At 45.8% G+C, this 16,002-nt stretch overlaps 1 protein-coding gene across 1 annotated transcript; it reads right to left on the bottom strand.

Moving 5' to 3' along the window:
* Window positions 1-503: 503 nt before the first annotated feature.
* Window positions 504-13,614, bottom strand: LOC133277759 (3 beta-hydroxysteroid dehydrogenase type 7-like). The gene is given in 7 exon segments (XM_061469853.1): window positions 504-1,461; window positions 2,476-2,638; window positions 3,501-3,615; window positions 7,758-7,866; window positions 9,942-10,095; window positions 11,521-11,522; window positions 13,317-13,614. Coding segments are annotated over 7 exon segments (1,122 nt in total). The 5' UTR covers window positions 13,459-13,614; the 3' UTR covers window positions 504-1,024.
* Between the last annotated feature and the right edge of the window lie 2,388 nt (window positions 13,615-16,002).

Raw genomic sequence — 16,002 nt, 5'->3', positions numbered from 1 at the left:
TCCCAGTGCCTCCATGTGTCTTAAAAAGAGAAGCTGATAAACTGATGCAAAAAGCAGGTTTTGTTGAGAATCTTCTGGAAGTGCTTGCCCCATCTGTGTTAAGAAGATCTCATCTGTGAAATATTGCTCGCAGACAGCCTGTGTAGCTTCAGTGCCATGGAATGAGTTGAAATGACCTCTTCGTGCTGAAGTTCAGATGTTATTTAGCATAAATGCAGCCCCTAAGGCCCTCGCTTGAAGTTGCTGTCTGCCAGTGAGGCAGCTGAATATGGGCTTTCATCTGTTTTGCTTTGCTGCTGGAGTTGTGAGGTGAGAGACTTTGAATTACAAACTATGTGAATCCCCTCTCTAAGCTTGTTATCAGTTACCCATCCATACAATTAGAAAGTGAGCAGAGACATGGTTAGCACAAGACATTGGAAGCTTCTTTCTATAGGGATGTTTCAAACCAAATATAATATTCCATATGTTAAGAATAACAAGAATCATCTTGAAAAGGGGAATTCTTTATTCATTATATGAAACCCTAAAACAGAGCAAGAACTTGCTGGGCTTTCCTTGTTCTCCCTAAAATTATCACTGAATACCCATTATGTGTATGAGCCATGGCAAGGGAGAGATCCATTTGCTGAGTATGGAAAGAGATGGAGGCTGTGGAATGAAACTGGTTAAGTGTGTTTGCTGAGCACCATCTCCCAGCTGAATCCATCTCGCATTCCCATAAGTGATCTCCATGCAGCAGTGTCACCATGAGAAGGGGTGAGGCCAGCCAGGCGTTTGCCTGTGTGCACGTAGCTGCAAGAGGATGCCTTCAAATGCACACAGTGTTTTATAAGACATTTAAAACGGCTGAGTTGTTGCCATGACAAGGGTACATACTTGCAGCCTGAGAGTTGCTCCTTCTCTGTCTCTGTACCAGGATTTTCAGTGTTTGCAAAATTCCTGCCAAAGATGAATGCATGTTGAGCAGTTCAGATGAAACTTGCTGGTGTGATAAGCTCTCTCCTTACCCCAGACATGCTGTTTAGTTGTTCTTTTCATGAAGCTGGGGGGGTTCCAGGTTCCTTGCAGCTGCTTTCAACTGCTGTGCTGTTCTGTGCTTGCTCTCTTCCCAGGTGAAGAGGGGTTTGTACGTAAGATGCCTGGAGGCTTTGTCTGTCTCACAGGAGAAGGTGGTGACTATCATATTCAGTAAAGGCAAGGTCAGGAAAGGCTGTGGCTTCCAGAAAGGGTACAGGATGACCTTGATTATCCTGTGCACTTGTGTCATTAACCATGTCTTCCAGTCAGGAATGTGGCAGCCTAGTCTCACTGAGGGGTCCATGGAGGACAACAGATGTCTGATCAGAAGACTTTTTTGTGTTGGAGTGTCAGCATAGGCATATTACACTTGTCCTGCGAGTAAGTCTGGTTTCAGCCGCAAGTTCCTTGCGGCAAGAACATGCATCTGTGCCACGTTCCCTGGAGAAATAAGAGGTGGAGAGAAACAGGTATTCAGGAGGAGCTAATTTTCCTGTTTACTGTAGAATGAGTACATTGGATCTGCTGGATTCAGTGCTGTGAAGTAGGGAAAGCACTCATGGTGTTACTCAGCTCTACTGTGGAGAGACTGAGTAGTTAATCCGGACCTCCAAGATCCCTTAAACCTTTGGGTCTCCCCTTTGAGCTGGACAATTAATGTGCCTTGTGATAGTGGTTCATGTGAAGCGAAAGGGCAGTGTTTTGTAGTGAGAGCAGGATGAATGGGAGGCAGTGCTCGAGGGTTTTATTCCTGTCTCTGCTGTGAGCCTTTGAAGCAGTCACTTGATTTATCTAGGCCTGATTCTTCTCTAACAGCATTTTCAAACTCCTGTTTTCTGTGCTTTTGGAAAAAGCCATGTAAGTTACACTTATGTGTTACACAGGAGTAACTGAAACTCTGCACAATTTAATGGCGAGTTATACACCCCTGAAGTGTGTTCAGCACAATGGATTCTTTCTATAGGTTTTGCTTAGTTTCTCGTGCTTTCTAAAATCAATTCTATAGAATAGCTTTTGCAAGGAACTTTACAAGCAGTGTTAGTTCAATTTCTTCCAGTGAAGTAGAAATGAAGTGTCTTTTCAAACCAAAACCATTTTAGAAGTATTGCCTGAATTTCTGTCTCTTTGCCCCATGAAGTGGTTCCCTACAAAATGAAACATTAAATCTCTATCCTTTCTTCCACTGACTTTGTTCTTTTTTAATTTTCTAAACATTTTCTCTATATTGAGGAGAAGAAACAAATAGAAAACCCTCCCCAGGTAAACCAGTAGGAATTAAACAAGCGTTTTCAAAATTCATTGAGCCAGGCTAAGATTTCAGGTTATAAAAATCCCCTGTGCTCATTCACCATACTCATCTCTCTGTCTTGGAAGATTAGGGTTAAGCTGAGGTGTAAAATCCCCTGTGACTAAGCCAGGCTGGTAGCACCCTGTGCAAAGAGATCCATCACTCACCCACATATGTGTAATTCTGCTCTGTGTTTTCAGGCCCCAGGTAGTTCAAGACGCTGTTCCTGGCTTTGCTGAGCAAATACAGCTCTTGAAGAAACATTGCTTTCTTCCCATACATGGTGTTTGCAGGGATGATGCAGGTTGTGAGTTTACCACCGTTGCTCAGCTGTAAATCAGGGAGGGATGTTAGTGACTTACAGATTCAGAGATGAAATCTTCCACAGTGCTACTGGGTTTGCCAGGTAAAACCAAAAGCTGGGAATATCGGGCTAGAGGAGCCCACATTTGCTGAGGTGCTCTGGACACTTAAGGCCTGATTTGTGTCCCTAAAAAATGCAAGGAGGTGCCCAGTTTGATATCTTTTAATATCTTCTTTCATAGCACACCTGCACCCATGTGGTGCTCACTGGGAGATGTTGGATGAAGGCTGTTAGTGGCGTTAACTCTTCTGCAGTTGTGATGTACAAAAGGAGTATTTGCAACAAGCAAAATCAGGTACCAGAGGAAGGCAGCTAAGCTGGCTGCCCTCTACTGTAACAGGGAAAGAGAGATGCTCCAGGCAGTGATTTAGGACACAAGTCTCATTTTTACATTCTGCTTCACCCTCCAGAGGAACTCATCTGTTTGCTGACTGAATGGGAGCCTGAAGCCTAGCCAGCTAGCTTAGGTGGCTTACTCTTGATACACTAGTATTTTTGATTCTGAAATCATGCAGGCGTGTCTGAAAGTAACCCCTGTGTGCAGTATGAGCTAGGTTCTGTGATTTTAAGTGAACCTAGTGTCTTAGGCTGTAATTAACACAGCTCTTTCTGAGGTCCCACTCCTGCTGGGACCTCAAGCACAGGCTTAAAAGTGCACCTTATGAGATTCCCTGATGATATGGAATACCAGGCTTTGGTAAGCTTAGGGCAGTGTGGTTTATGCATCGAGTCAAGGCAGTGGTTCAATACACACAGATGTGAGTTGTGGGGTCTTTCTACCCATCTTCTCCTTCCATCCATCCTGTGCTGTAATACCAGGGGTGCTACCATTGCCTCTTGTAGCTTTTTTCCATTGCCTTCAAATACAAGTTTTTCTGCTGTGGCTTTTGTCTTCCCAAAAGACAGCTCCACTTCCCCACTGTATTTGGTGTCCTCATTCCCTCTGAAATAGATTGTGAGACATGGTGAGTGACCGTGGAGTAGAGCAGAGGACTTGGAGGCAGTTGTCACAGAGTGATTTATTCTGCAATCTCTGCTCTCCAGGGACTTAACCACTGGCTGTGAGTTACATGAAGCTGAGATCCTTGCTGCAGCTGGGAAATAAAGCTTTCAGAAATACCAGTTGGTTCTGGGTGTTCATAGGCAGGTTTGTATGAGGGAAGTGGTTTGATTTCTGAGAGCTGGATTTGTCTGTGTCTCTAATAGTGTGATTGAAGCAAGTAACATTCTGGCAGGCAAGTTAGAAGGCAGTGGAGGTACCTTTTTAAGCAGCTCACAAGTGGCTGAGCAAGGTGGAAAGAGGGCAGGAAAATGAGAGCAATCCTACTTCATTTTTTCATTAGAGGTAGAGGAAAACTTCTCATGAGCCATAAACTAAAAGGAGAAGCTGCTGCTTAATTCTCTCAGAGTTGATTAGAGTATGAAGACATTTGCTGGTGATGTGACAGAGCTGCTGGTGATCTATTTCAGAGGAAGACATGCAATCAGTGGGTTTGTGCTGGGATTAATCCTTCATCTCCCCTAGCAAATTACATCTGAGGGGAAGAGCAAAGAAGTGGACTTGATACAGGGTTAACCAATGTACAAGGGGGTTGTACAAGGGGGTTAGAGGAATTCACTTGCTTAAACAAAAGTATTTTCTGTACCTGTTATGCCTACTAAGCAGAACAAAGGCACTAACTATTGATAAGGAAAAGCAGACACCTGGTTCTGCTGACACAGAAAAGCAGACACCTGATTCTACTGATAAGCAGCTATTGATAAGGAAAAGCAGATGCCTGAAGGGGGAGAAGCAGATGGTTTATAGCTGGGACACCGACCAAACCCTAAGGCCATATGTGAAGACTAAAAGGTGAAAAGTTCAAGAAGAGGAAGACTCACTTACTTCATCTTGAAGACCCCTACCCACAGGAGGAAGACTCAGTTACTTCATCTTGAGACTCCTGCCCATGGAATCTAACATGTAACTTGGCCTGACAGGCCCTGAAATGATTCCAAGGAGAAACAAGAAAGCAGCTCGATTCCCCTCCATGGTGCTGGTGTTCTGTCCCAGTGGTTGTAGATCAACATTAGTCCATCTCAGGACTTGGTTAAGCAGATTCGGTGGGCTCTGGAGGAGCCCTAGAGTGAAGAAACCTTGTTTGAAGCGTTGAGAAGGACCATTGATTAATAATACCATGTGGTCCTTTGCTCCCCTGCTGCCATGACTAGCATGGGGGGGCTCTCCTTTCCTCCCTCTGTGTGCTGCAGGAGACTGTCTCATTTCCTCTCTATTTTGCTCTCCTAGGGAATTTCACCCTAGGCAAACCCAGACTATGCCCGGCATGGGGTACCCCCACACAAAGCAACGGTGCTTTATTAAGCTCCTTTTGCAGATGAGGCTCCGTCTTGGGAGGGTTAAGTGGCTTGTGACAGTTCATGCAGCAGATCTGCAGCAGAGGTCTTCCTGTCAAACACTGGGCCTCGGGGGAGCAGGCTCTGACTCAGGCTTCCCAGCTGACCTTGGCCAACTTGCTTACCCTTTTCTATGCTCCCTGTGTAAAATGTGGATAATGCTGCTGCCCCTCTCCTGCCTGTTTGGCAGTCTGGTTGTGTCTCAGATACCCCAGCTGAGAGCAGGGCCTTCCTGTGCTACAGCAACAGAAATACATGAGGAGCATCAGCATACAGCCTCCTCACCTTGGGGCTTTTAGCACAAAACCCTCCTCCCCTTCCCTGTGTTTACGGTGATGAGCAAGAGACAAACCAGAAACCAAGCAAGACAAAAGATGGATTGTGCCTGGTTTGGTGCAAGCCCAGGAGAGGCTCAAGACAATCAGGGGTTATCTGGAAGTTCTGGGTTTAATTGCTTTCTTTTTCTTGCCTTGCAAAGCTTTTGAAAAGCAGCTTCACAAAGGGCTAAACCTGCCTGCTGCTCCTGGGCTGCAGAGCACTGCTCCTGTTTGCCTTCCCCCACCCCTTGTGAAGCTGGGTAGTAACAAAGAGCTCAGCATAATGCTTTTGCTTTTCAAAACGATCACAGATAAGCGAACACTAATAAGACTGGAGCAGCATTGTCAGAAGGTATCTCAGCAGTGGCTGTCTCGGAGGGATTGAGACTGACAGAGGCATTTTCTATTATTGTCGGATGCTGAGGTGTGAGCATTATCCCTGCACCCATCACCCTGTCCAGAGACTAATCATGCTTTGTCTGGGTCCGTTCCCAAACACATAAAAGTGAGTTAACTAAATTATATGAGGAATGATGGAGAAAGGGGATAGAGAAAAATAAATAGGCAGGCAGGCAGGATTGTGGACCGGGAGGGGAAGAGCAGAGCAGATTGGGTGGGGATGGGGGAGGTGAGATGAGGAGGAAGGGGAATGCTGCATCACCTGTGCTTTCAGTCTGGAACACACTGCCATATTATGTTGCCTTCCAGCCATCCCTGGGCTCCCTACTGAGACAGGGGGTGGAATTTTTGACTGTGGGGCTGAGCCTTCTCTCATTTTGCAGTATATAATTCTCTTAGTTTAAAATCAGAATCACTGGAGAACAAAGATCACTCTCTCAGGCTTTTTTCAGCATCATGGGAGAGCCCAAGTGAGTTCCGCAAGATGAGTTAAAGGTCCTAGGTGCTGGTTTTATTTGCATTTATGATGGGAAAGCACTGGGAGTTGGAGGGCAGGTGGTGTGCATGTGTAGCTCTGTGAGCATCAGACTAATTGGGTTTTTGCTTGTACCTGTTGATGCCGTCCTTGCAAGCCAAAGGACTGGCTTCTTAGGCAAGATTTGGGATAGACTTTTTTAAGCCATCTATTCACATCCATCTTTTAAGTTACAGGACTGAAATACTAACAAGTATGTGCCCTTGTTAATACTTCATTTCATCTTTAGAAATGATTTAAGTATGTTAATGACCAAATTCCACAACTTTCCAGTGACACGCAGCCTCCAGCGCTTATGATCCAAGTGGGTTGATGTTTGTTGTTCTCATGACTTTTCATAAGCCAGACATTTGTTCTACAGCTTTAGGTGCTTAAACCCTTTTCAGAGCAACTAGGCTATGCCTTAACTTACTTGCAAGTATGAAAATTAGGCTTCTGGGGCATTTTAAGTTGTGTCTTAAGCAGACTTTTTAGCTGGGCACAGATTCCTAGAGCCAAATGACTGAAGCCAGCTGTGTCTTGCCCCATGAATGCAAGAGGTATTCAGACGTCAAGTTCTGAGCAGGAGTGTCAGCTGAATGTGAAGGTCACTTCTATCTCGGGTATCAAAGATCTATAAGCAAAAACCCCTCCAAATCCGAATTTTGACCACTGTCTCTGTATTGCTCCAAATCCTTTGCTGAGGGAGTTTTTCTCAAACTGCTGCTTCTGGGGCTGAGGGTCAGTCTCCTAAGAGCCACGTACAGAAGAGGTGGGTTGAGCATCATGCCCAAGAGTGTAAGTCCAGGAATTAGCCCTTTGTAAGCAAACTGCCATGAAAAAGGATTTTGAGGGATAGAAAGGTGCAATTTATAGGTCAGATCCAGGTCACAGAAGAGTGTGTGAATACTGAAGGGCAACTTCCCACCAAATGTGCATCTGTCCCCTAAGACTGTGTGGCCAAGTAACTTCCTTCTGAGATAGTGCTAAAAGTCTCTATACGTTTGAACACATCTGATAACAGAAGCTAGGTACAGGCTGGCTAACAATTCACTATGGAGCTGAAAAGAGGAGGGAGAGTGCTCTTTGGATTGACTCAGGGTGAGGAGAGAGCAAAACTCTGCCCACATAGTGGGATACAACTTGACCATATCCCAAACTTCAAGCATCTCAGACCTTTATTGAAACTGATTTTCTGGCTTAGGGGAGCAGGGCTGTGCATACAGAGGACAGCCTGGAGGTGCAGTTAGGTCCTACATCTCTCAACCAAATGCTCAAGTTTATGTTGGGAAGAGCTGTGGCTTCTGAAAGTGAAGAGCAGCAAAGAAGGATTTCCAAGCAAGAGAAGAGTAGACAGGAAGGGGAATGTGTATTTTCTCCTTTGCAGCCATGGCAGAAATTTCTACCTGGTTGCAGTTTCACTGCTGTTTCACCAGAAATCCACAGTGGAGATTTGCTGACCGTTGCCTGAGCTCACAGGATGTATTGGGTCCCACTGCAGCAGTGGAGCTCGTATAGACAACATATGGGATGTTCAGGACACAGCAGGCCCTTAACACATTTTCAGTACCTGGGGTCAGGAAGGACAAACATTATCAATCTTGCCTTCATTCCTGTTGTGCAAATCAAAAGAGATTTCCAGGTTTGGGATTCTGACTTGGAACAGATCTATCTTTTTTATGGCTGAATAGATGTAAAGCTACAGGTTAAGGCTGCAGCTCCTTAGGCATATTTGCATAGGAATGGATGGTTTATAACATGAGAGCTGCAGTTACATCTGTAGCTATAATGTGGCTTAATGTCTGTGCCTGTTGACAACTGACTTAACTTGGACTTAATAGCTGCTAGTAAAAAGGAGCCAAGTTAAAATCCATTCAGCTTAACAAAAAGCAGATTAAAAAGTCTTTAAGTGACTAGATGGAAAAAAATAACTCTCGTAGAAGAGGACTCTTGAATCTAGTCAACAAGTCTGTAACAGGATTCAGCAACCAGTGGTTGAAAGAGAGGGAATCAAAGCAGAAGATGTAAATTTTGGCCAGAAATGCTGATTAACCATAGCCACACTAATGCTCTTCAGCATTGTTACGGCTTGCTGAAAGACATGATAGATAGCCCATTAGTTGCATTCTAGGCAAGGAGTCTTTTGAAAAGGCAGAGTCCAATTTAGCCACAAATTGTTGGGCTTAAGGCAGTAATTGGGTGAATTTCTGTGGCCTGAGTTGCACACTAGAGGATTACACAGTTGACCTGTCCTGACCCTATTTGTTTTCCATGAAGCCTACAGCAGCTATCAAACACAATTCATTTGTATTCTTTTACCTGCTAGGATTTGAACAGAAACCTTTAGCCTGATCCCTCTCTAGACTGAGCAGAGCATTTTAGGGAGGTCTACATGAAGCCATCCAAGGGCAGGCAGAACTGCAGAAGAGTTTGCCTGACAATAAGTCTCCTGTTAAGACACCTCAAACTGTGCTCCTCAGAGGCACTCAGTCACACGGGAATAAACTTTGGGTGTGTGGTTTTCTGGGAATGTCGCAAGCATCTGCAAGAGGTTTGGTTTGCTGAATAGGGGAGTTGCCCAACGGTTACTGCTATCTGTAAAAACCTCACTCCACTGAAGTACCTTGCTCATAGCAAGCAGACAATGAAGGGGAAGATCTCACAAAGACATTAAAAGGCAGCAGGAGCCCTCAGGCTCTGAATATTCTCAGTACACATGCACAGTACAGGCTCTTAAAAGCATCTGGTTTTGAAAAGAACTACAGCAATGAAAAGAAGAATGGGATTTAAATGTTGCCCTTGAATGTATCAGCAAATAGGAGAAGCCCTAAGCAGTAACTGAGTTTGAGATATATATATATACACACACACATAAAAATACAAAAATCCTTCCTTGCGGTTAACAACTGTTTTAGTAGCTAACAGCCTGAGGTGCCATTGGAATTGCTGCTGTAATGGGGATTTCATTAGTTTTATAGCCTGTGCTTATTTCCTAGATTTATGAACAAATTTTCTTTAAGCAGACCTTGCACCTAACATGAAGTCAGTGCTTGGTGGTAGAGAGAAAATTCTGTGAGCTCTTGGTTATGCGTGGCTTGTGGATACATAATAGTTGTGAGCTCTGACTACAGTTAAAATAACATCCCTCCCTCACAGTGGATGCAGTTCAACTGGTGGAGCCTTGTGCTGGTGTACATTGTAGGGCTTTTCTCCTGGGGAAAGCTATGAGCTGTTTAGAACAGGCGTTAACTTCTAATTGTTGTCCTTGTCTCATACTGAACAGTTTCTTACCACTATAGACGTGTGCTGAGTCACCTCGGTACTATTAGTTATAGCTTTGACCAGAATAACTGTGTAATAACTGGGTACAGATTTGATTTTCTAAGATGAAGGTTTAGCACTGGAGAGGAACGGCACATCCTGCCATGAGCAAGGACAGGGGGGCAAAAGCAGAAACTTCCCCACTAGAAATGAATGGTCCTGGGCACCTTCCTGCCCCCATAGCAGACCAGTGTGTGTGTGTGAAATTCAGGGGACAAAGGAGCACTAAATCAGTGCAGCTATGTTTGTCATAGCCTCTTGTCTGACTCCACCAAGGTGTGTGAATTGAAGGCTGTATTTAATTGCTTGTTTTAAAGAGCTTACCCCCAACGCTGACAGCTCTCATTTCCCAAAAGGGCACAGTGTTTCTGTAGTCCACAACAGCCACTGTGTGAACAACCACGTGAGCTGCCCGCATGGCAGCAAGGAGCAGATTGTACCCTCAAATGTCTCCTTTCATCACTGTCACGAGTGGTAGCTGGAGGAAAAGAACATAACCATAGACGCAAGGGGGGAAAAGTACAAACCAGCATCCTCACCTTCTTGCACAGGATCTGTCTTGAAAATCATCTCTGCAGCGCAAGCTGAGGCTGTTGGCCCAGAGCTGCAGTTGGTTATGGGACTTGCTGCAGTGTATGTGAATGGGAGATGTGCTGGGCAGTTTCCTTGAGGCACAGTTTTAGAGCTTGCTGGGAGTAACACCGGGCAAGTTAAAGGGACATTGCACACAGCTTGATTTAAGGGTAAATGCTATAGATGGGAAGGGAAAATAATGTAACAGGTTAAAAAGTTTCATAGGAAATTCTTCCTTTTGAGACATTCCGAAGGGTTTCCCCATCTCCTTCTTCTTCCCCTCCTTCTACCTCAAAATAGCTGTTCCATACATGGCTACTGTTGGCAGCTGCTGCTGATTTTCTTGCTTTGAGCCAGTGTTGCAATATTTAAGTAGGATTTTTCCCTTTTTCCTTTTCTGTAATTGGGACTAGGCCAGCAAGAGGCTGGGGTTAGGAAGCTGTGCTCCCTGGGGATTTTGCAATAAGCTAGAGAGCAGTAGCAGCCACATGATTGCCTTAGGAAGGAGACATCTCCTCTGCCCTGGGCTGGCAGCTTCCTGGAGAGCCCCATGCAGCCAGGGATCAGCGCAGTGACTCCTGAAGGATCATACATGAGCAGCTCAGGGAAGCAGATGAGGATGTTCCTGTTGAAGGTCTCTGCCAGCACTGAAAGGTGGAGCAGGATGGCAGCAGCCTCATGGGAGAAGGGTTTTGCTTCTATTTAGTGCTGAAAGGAAGCTTGTAACATTCAGGCTGAAGTCTTAAATAGCTCTTTGCATCTCTGTCTTAATGCAGCTGGTGTAGTTAAGACCAGCAAGGGAATGACGAGGAGCTTAGGCAAAACCAGGGAGGATGCAGGCAACCATGAGCCATTTTCACATTGATAAGGCCTGATGAGCTTTATGCAGGGCTGCTGAAGAGGTGGAGGATGTAACTGCAGCTTTACTGCCTTATCAGCTACTTTGGAGAACTTTTGGAGGCACTGGAAGAATGGAATAGAGCAAATGAAACAGCAGTGCTTAGAAAGGAGGTAAAGAGCCAGGAAATTACAGAACAGCTTAATTTCAACCCCAGGAAGTTCAGGAACACACATTTGAATGTGTGTGAACACCTGGGGGATGCTGTGGAGAACAGAAGCAGCTGACAGGGAGTTGTCAAGAACAAATCAAGTCAGATAAATCTCCTTTGTTCTTATGACAAGTTAACAGGCTGTATGGATATCACGGAACAGGTCGATGTCATCTCTCTTGATTTTAGAAGGGCTTTGGAAGCTCTGTGTCACTCTCACAGTCAGTAAAACATGGTCTCAGCCAGCCACATTAGGGTGAGCGCAAGGCCGGCTGAAGTACAGCTCCCAGGGAATTGCCAGCTGTGGTAGGTGGCTGCCCTGGGGCTCTCCAGGGCTTATTGCTCTATTGGAGTCTTCTTTTATTGTTTTCATCAAGAATCTGGCAGATTTGTTCATTAAACCAGCTGAGGGGTTTAATGAACAAATCTGAGGCTGGGAGGGACTCGAGGTACACCGGGGGATTAGAGTGAGAGCTGAACGTAACCCACAGAGCCTGGAACAGAAAAGGTGAAATTTGATAGGGACAAAGAAGGTGGTTGGGGTTAGTAGGGGAAAGGCAGTGGGCCTTATGAAGGAATTAAATTGGAGCAGGGCAGCTCAGGAGCTATTGCCTGGTGTCAGGGTCTTGCAGCTGTGAAAGAGGTGTAATTGTACTGACAGGTATGAATAGAAGAGTTTGCAGACGGACAAAATAAATCCATCAGCTCTTCTGAGTGGTGGAAGGGCTGCAGCCGGCCTCTCTGCCCTAGCCTGAGTGTCCTCTTCCCGAAGAGAGCAATACCAGTGCTCAGAGACCCACAGAGTGTGAGCTGGGGAGGAGGAAACAGAACGCGAGAGCTGGTTTAGCCTACAGGAGACAGTTGTACGGAGCAGAAGGAGTGTTTTTCAAACCATGAAGATTGTTGTAATAAATGACAGCATGAACCTATCCTACCTGTAAGGTTAAGATGAGGAATCAAGGACTGAAGTTGCAGGTTAGACTGTACCACCGGTAACGGACTGATGGTGCCGAAATCAGCCTAGGGCCAGGACAGAGAAACATCTGTTGGGAATGTTGTGGTGGATGGAGGTTTGGACAGCCCCTCAGGGCTGCTTCTCCCTCATTTTTCTGGGATCTGCTGTGATGTTAGGCCACAGAGCTCTCTTGGAGTGTGGGTTCTAGCACCTCCTGAAGAGGTAAACATTTATCCTTCAGTTATGGGTGCTCTTAAGGCTTCTGGGAGGGCTTCTGATAGTGATATTTCCCTGGGAGTCTTTAACTTGCTTTAAGCGTATCTCCTCTCTATTGGTACCTCCTGAAAGATTGGATCTCCCCCATCAGTTTTGCTCTCTCCTTGGAAGCAGGCTGAAGTCTGAGTAGCCAGGGGTGGGCGGGGAGAAAGCCCACCATGGACGGTGCAGAGCACCATGAGCAGCATTGGCTTGTTTTGCATGGGGATTCTCTAATCCCGTAACCCAGGTTGTTTTCCCCCAGCATATATCACTGAACCAAGCCTGGCTGAAGGCAGCTCTCAGAATATGATCAAATGGATTAATTCAGTATTTCTGAGCATGTTTACTGAGGCTCTTCCTTTTCTATGCACAGAGCAGTCAGGCTGCTATAGGTTTCTCCCAGTTGTTTCAGTAGTGTATTTCACCGTATCTGCAGCAGATGCTGACCTTGATTCTGTTATTGGCAGGGCTTTGTTGGTTGTTTTTCTCAGAGTTGGAAGCTGGTTGGAGCAGTTCAGAACATGGGGGTTTGTCCCTTTGCTGTTAGACTGGTTGAGCAGAAGTAAGCGGGTAGCTAAGTTCCCATGTCAGGTACTTGGTGTGCACATTGCTCCTTACAACTGGTAAGTGGTACTTGGATCCTCCTAGTGATCTATCTCTTGGGGTTACACGCTGTGGATCTTTCTGCTTTGATTTAGTCCTATGCTAAAAAACCTTCTCTGAGCTGAAAGTTATTCTTCATCCAGGCTGTTTAATCCAGGTTCCTACCCCATGCCTGTAACCTTGGCATCCCCAACATAATACCAGCTGCTCTGAAAAGTGAGGATTATGGCTGCTTAATAGAAGCTGATGCCCTTTCCTTACCTGTGGTGAATTTTTCTACTTCTTCTCTTGCTACTGAATCAAAAGCTCTGACTCCTTTGATGTAGTCTTGCTGAGACAGGAGCTCTACAATCTTCTCCCCAATAAAACCACATCCTCCTGTCACCAGGTAGACTCTGTCCATTTCTGAAGGTGGTTTTGTGGTTGAGGAATAGAGAGAAGGTTGCTGCCAGGATCTTATTGTGCACCGTTAATCTCTCAGCCAGTCTGTTTTCTGAGCTAAGTCTGAAGTTTAGCTGTCACATAACGTTACTGGCTGAACATTAACTCCATCCAGTCATATATAAATCAGGTTTTCATTGGCACAGTCACACAAGTGCTGCCACAACCATACCAGTGCTGTGTACTGGCCAGGTCTGGGTTCTCTGACTCAGCCTTTCCCTTCTAACCCAGCAGCAGCAGGGCACCTCCGGCCCAGGCCAGAAGTTTGATGCCAGAAGTTTTCCATCCTGGAAAGCCCTTTCCCACAGCTGGGTTGTCAGCTGTCACAGCAGCCTGCATCTCTCTGGGTGCTGCACACAGACGGGGTGCCCCAGAGCTGTGCTTAGGGCAGAAATGTTTTAGTGTGATGCTACAATGATCCGGTTCCCATGAATTTAGCTGGTGATCAGCAGCAGCTCTCACCAGCACTGAGTGTATTGTGCATGGTACAGGCAGGGGAAGTTAAGGAAGGGTCATTTGTAACTGTATGCTCACGGCTCTACCAGTTTCATTATCTAGTCTGGCTCTTCTGAATGAATTCTTTGAGTCAGAATATATTTATACACACACACACACACAGACTCGCTCTCATCTATTTAGGATGAGAAAGTGCTCCCTTCATTTGAAAACTGTCTAGGTGTAAAAGCTGTACTGAAGCCTTTGGCAAGTTGTTACAGTGGTTAATTATCATCATCATTAAACCAGCGCACTGTTGTGCTTTATCTGCCAGCCAGGGGCTGATACACCTTTTCCTTGCTAGGCTGTAAAGAATGTGTTTGTCATTTGGAGAAAGGAAAAAGATGGCATCAGCTTTGTCTAAGGGTGCTTGAGCCTGTCCTAAGATTGGGATGGGAGGTGGGACAGTCTGCCTCCTGGCAGGGCTGTTTCTGCCTCTCTCATGCAGTCTCACAGGCCCGACCAGCCATCAGGCTCTCTTGGATGCCAAGCAAACTAGTTCCAATCCACCTCTGAACCAACTTGTCACTGTTTTGGTGAACACACTGTCCTAAGAGAGGTTGCAGTGGTACATACATAGGGTAATATAATCCCTGGTTACTTTTCCTTCATAATGTGTACAGTGCAGTACTTGCCTTTCTGGCCACGGTGTTGCTTGGGAAGCTTAGGATGATCTCGTGTTGGGATCCCTGCTTTCCCCTTCCCCAGGCTGAGTGTGCGTTACAGCTGCTCAGTCAGGCTGTGTTGGGGTGGGGGTAACCCTGGTAGCCCTTCCCTGGTCACATACAACAGGCTGAAACATGAGGAAGGAATTCCAGCTGTGGGAATGTAGAAAACAACATTGTTGGAGCTGTTCTTACTATAGCGTTAATGCTTGTCTGTCTTTCTTTCAAAGGTAAGCTGTATAGCAAGTTGCTGCTGAGCATGTGGCTAATGAAGAGTTAAGGCAGTGTAGTTAAAGAGTAACTGCTTCATTTATGAATATATGGTTTTCTTTTAATCAGCTCCTGTGAGAAGTTCAATCTGTTCAACTCTGCCATTGATTTCTGTTGCGCTGTGTTGAGCGTTAGGAAAAGCCCCGTTTCCCCTCGCTGTGATTACAATCAGTGGCCATAATGGCCCAGAGACCAACAAGGGCCTGATGCTAATTTGGAGCCAGCACAGCCACAAATGTCCCGAGAAATTAATTTTGCCTTTTATCCAGCACCCCCCATCTGTGCAATAGTGATTAACAGAACTGCTTTCCCTCAGAGGGCTCTCTGCAAGGACAAATGTTCCAGAGGTGGAGGAGTTAGGACACAAAAACCAAGATAAATACACCCGGAGAGACCCAGAGAAGTGCTGCATGGGAATGTTTGGCATCAAGTAACCTTGAGTATGTCCTCATCAGTGATGCAAAAAGCTGTATGAAGCAGAGGCCTTGTGGATGGTCTCAGTGTTTACAGGATTTAGCCTTTGCTACAATATTGGTATCTGCATATCTGCAACATAATCTGATCAGTAGGGAGACAAAATTGGCTGTGATTTACGTATCTCTTTTGCTAGGATGTGAAAAACAAGTTCAGGAACCAGAACTGTCACATCTCTGACAGAAACAGCCCAGGTCCTCCTCTGCAGCCAACAGAGGCAGAGCAGAGCCTCCCTTTGCAAACAAACAGGTAGTTAATTCTAAATGGGTAGCTGTTCCCACCATAGGAAGGTTAAACCCCACACAGGTCCCCAAACACATCCTCTTATAACAGCTTGAATGGTCACAAGAGATGATGGCGACTCTGGGGGTCTCTGTAAGCCCAGAGGCAAACCCAGAGAAGGCACAAGTGGGCACACGCAGCCACTCCTGGAGGAGGCAGACACTCAGGAGGTACCAGGGGACTGCAGGAAGGGAACCTGGGTGGCTGCCGCGGTCCTAGACCAGCCAACGCGCCCTCCTTGAGCTGCAAGGAAACCCGAGGCACTGAGACAAGCTGAAGAGAACAGATTTTAAGGTACTCTTAAGCAGTGCAGAATTGCC

The sequence above is a fragment of the Pezoporus flaviventris genome, unplaced genomic scaffold (genome assembly GCF_033815535.1).
Source record: "Pezoporus flaviventris isolate CSIRO_AGI_PZ_B2104156 unplaced genomic scaffold, CSIRO_AGI_Pfla_v1 ptg000063l, whole genome shotgun sequence".
Classification (NCBI taxonomy): Eukaryota; Metazoa; Chordata; class Aves; order Psittaciformes; family Psittacidae; genus Pezoporus; species Pezoporus flaviventris.
This window is presented reverse-complemented; position numbering and strand designations above follow the sequence as displayed.